Raw genomic sequence first — 3,536 nt, forward strand, 5'->3', positions numbered from 1 at the left:
CTGTCGGGGTAGTACCTGCACCTGTCCCACCGCATCTTCTCAGGGTAGTACTTCTCTGGGAGCCAGGCGTGCTCGCTGTCCGAGTGGTGGTATCGGCTCCAGTCCTGGTCAGCCCCACTCCTGGTTCGTGAGTGGTGGTAGCTGTACCTGCTCAGACTTCGGCGCTCGCCTGGGCTGACTCTCTCACCGTAGCACAGAAGGTGCTGGCTCCCGTTGCAGTGCTCCATGATGTGGCACTCCTGCTTGCTGTGCTTTCTAGTATAGGAGCGTCGCTTTTTGTGACAGTGGTCCTCAGTCCTGCTCCGACTCCGACTCCTACTTTTCTGCACACGTTCCCCACTGGAGGAGCGGTCTCGACGGTTACGGTAATGTCCTCGGTCAACTTTTCTAAGGCTGCTGATTTTCTCTTTAACTGGAGGGTGATCTGGAACTTTCTGCATGGCCTTGCCTTCGCTGCACCTCTCCCCGAGACTGTGCTCAGGGCCCCCTTCAGGATGGGCGCCTGTGGTCCTATGTGGTGGAGCAGAGGGCAGCGTGACAGCAGATACACCTGTGCTCCGGGACGGGGCCTCGGCGTCACCACTCTCGCCTCTGCTGAGGTAAACTAAGAGCTCATGCTTACATCCACCTTCCGAATGTGCGGGCGGAGCCGGGCTCAGCTTCTCCGCTGTTTCTGCTGGACCAGAATCCTGCAGGGTCTCAATTAACAACCCTTTGACCTCTTGGGGCATTTCACTGCCCTCATGCGTTAAGTTCCCAGCGTCATAGAGTTCAGGAAGTTGATCATCCCCAGAGTTGGTCTTGGTGTTACAAAGGTTGTTAACGATGGGCAAAGATTCATCAGGTTTGGCTGAACTGTTTTCTGAGACAACTTCTTTGGTAGATTTGAGGGTGCTATCAGGGGACAGCAAAGCCTTCTTAAATTTGCTGCACAGACTTGTGATGGGGTCCAGTTTCTCATGGGAACCCGTGGTGGCACTGCCAGCCTCAAGCTCCACAGCAAGCTCCCCTGACGGACTTCTCTCTGTTCCAGGCAGACTGCATCCCCGCCAAAAGAAAGAGACAAACCAGTGGTTAGCATGAGTGCTACAGAGGTTTTGTCATGGCTTACACTTACTAAATATTTTATTGCTTTAAATATAGCTGGCTACAAGCCACTATCAGGCTATCTTCTCTGGATACCAAGTTTTCTCTGTATTAAATAAAAGTATAAATTTTATCAACCCTGTTTTTCAGCAACAGTAATTCTATAGATCTAGACTTCTGTTTCCAGATATATTTCTAATTCTTAAGAACTAAGTTTAAACAAGCCAAATGATGATGGGCTGATGACTATCCTGGTCTACTTCTTTCTTTTGGAGCCTCAGAGATAGAGCAGTTATTTCCAATCAGAGCCAACAGCTCCTTGATTTATGGAAAATGGACACACTGAGGCTATGGGAAAACCTGTAGTAAATGTGCCCTCCACTTGGCAGCTGGAAAGCTTCTGATGCACTCTCAAGGTTCCCTGACAGTTGCAGGAAACAACAAAACACCTACCGTGCAGTAGGAAAGAAACAAGGGGAAAATCCCTGTGCAAAGGACAGCACATCCCAGCTGTTCTATCTTTAAGATAAAGTGGTAACGCGTGTTCTCTGTCTCTCCGTTCTTCTTAAACAATTCCACATCCCTAACTCTGTTCTCAGGGGCATCTGGTCTTGCCACAGCGCCACGGAGGAAGGCTCCTCCCCCCACGTCCTCACATCCACAGGGGTGAAAATCCCAGTTATATTATTGCCGCAGTTCTCACAGACACTACACTTTCCAGGAATCCAACAGTTGTGTAACTGAGAGATGGTCACACTGCGATGTGGCTGGGACCTCACCACACGTCGTTCACCACCACAGCACGACAGCCCAGATGGGCTAAAAAGACAAAAATGAGAAAGCACGTGGAATCGGATGCAGAAGTGTGCACGGGCACTGCGAGCCAGAGCAGGCGGCGCAGGAGAAAACGACAAGCGGTCGCAGACTGTTTTCTAACTCTCTCAAATGCAAATGAGCACATCCTATAGACTAGTTTTCAAATCATCTGGGGGATCAGGATGTTCACAGTAACACTTTTACAGAGTTAAAAAGCTGACACATCCACTTCGCAGTACTGTGAAGTTCACTTCCTCTGAATTTATTCTTACTTTACCTTGTTTCATCTGTTGAGCTTTTTACTTTGTTGCTAAGTTTGAAGGTCTCTAAGATTTTGTCTTCCGGAAGAGAAGGCAAGGAAGCAGGTATTAACTACAATAAAAAACAAAGACATATCAACAATAGCTTTGAGCTCTGTGCTGACTAAAATCTGGCTGAGTGAACAGAAGCCAAGCCTTCCCCAACGAACTCACCACTCCAGGAAGACCATTTGCTTTAGAAAAGGGATTTTCCGAGTGTAAAGCAGGCTGGACTTGGCAACTGGCACCCTCGAATGACAAGCCGTTTTCCTTTGGGTCACTGTCTGTACTATTAGCACCATTTAGAGTGACAGGTTCTTGAAGCTCATGTGGCGGGGCCTCCTCATCTTCAGCTTCATGGCCTGCAGAGTGAGCTGTGGTCATCCTTCCCACACCATTCTCTTTGGCCAGGCCCTTGGACTCTTCATCGGACTCTTCAGATGACTCTGCGCCATAGGGCACCAGCACGCTGGAGCTCATCTTGGACTTCCCATTCATCACTGGCTTGGAGCATGACTCACTTGGGGAGAGTGGCTTTGCTACTTTACTAGAAACTGGTATAGTGGATGCATTCGAGGTAGACTGTATCGCAGAACAGTTGGTGACAGTAGAAGGAGGAACAGGCTTGTTAGGGACCTCCAAGGAACTGCTATGATGGTTAGGCTGAGATTGAGTTTGGCGAACAGGCAACTTGTTATGAATACTGATGGTGATTTTTTGTTTCTTAGGGTGTTCTGGAATCACAGAGGGTCTGTTAACTGACCAGTTCTGAACAGAAGTAGAAGCACTAACAGGACTAGCCCTGCTGACACCGGGATTTCCATTAGGACTGGACATGGAACTGCTTGGCGTGTCTTTCAGTGGCCCGGTCCCATTCAAGTGAGGTGAATTCTGCAAGGAAGAAAGCCACAGCCAGGTCAGCACTCCAGAATCAGGGTCTGCTCCAGCCAACGGCCTGCCCACTTTGGTCTTGTGAGTGACGGGTTACACAAATCATGAACACCGCCCTTTTCTTTCATCTGTTCTACCCACGTGCACCTTTCACAGGCCCTAATTTGTTTGAAATTAATCCACACACAGGACAAACATGACTGTCAGAACACAACCCTCTAGACGCAGGTTCACATATGTTCTCCTTGGCTGGCTTCGTGGGAGGCCACCACAGTACAGACAGAACTTACGCCAGCTTGCTGGCCTCCAAGCAAGGGGAAAGCACATGGGCAGAAGGAAAGGCCGCTTCAGGCACTGCATGTGAGGTTACGACTGCGTGCCTCCACCCAGTGGTGTCTCGGCATTGTACTCATACAGTTCTGTTGCTCTGGGTTCCACTACTAC

The 3,536-nt window shown here is 49.4% G+C and overlaps 1 protein-coding gene across 1 annotated transcript in view; it reads right to left on the minus strand.

Moving 5' to 3' along the window:
* LOC102025094 (ubiquitin carboxyl-terminal hydrolase 42) overlaps positions 1–3,536 on the minus strand; it is a gene marked incomplete in the record, with an annotated part of 44,288 nt that overhangs the window by 6,257 nt on the left and 34,495 nt on the right. The window contains 3 exon segments of the mRNA XM_013521210.1: positions 1–1,038; positions 2,180–2,274; positions 2,376–3,092. Coding sequence (XP_013376664.1) covers positions 1–1,038; positions 2,180–2,274; positions 2,376–3,092 — 1,850 coding nt within the window.

This window comes from Chinchilla lanigera, unplaced genomic scaffold (assembly GCF_000276665.1).
Source record: "Chinchilla lanigera isolate Chin_1 unplaced genomic scaffold, ChiLan1.0 scaffold00059, whole genome shotgun sequence".
Lineage (NCBI taxonomy): Eukaryota > Metazoa > Chordata > Mammalia > Rodentia > Chinchillidae > Chinchilla > Chinchilla lanigera.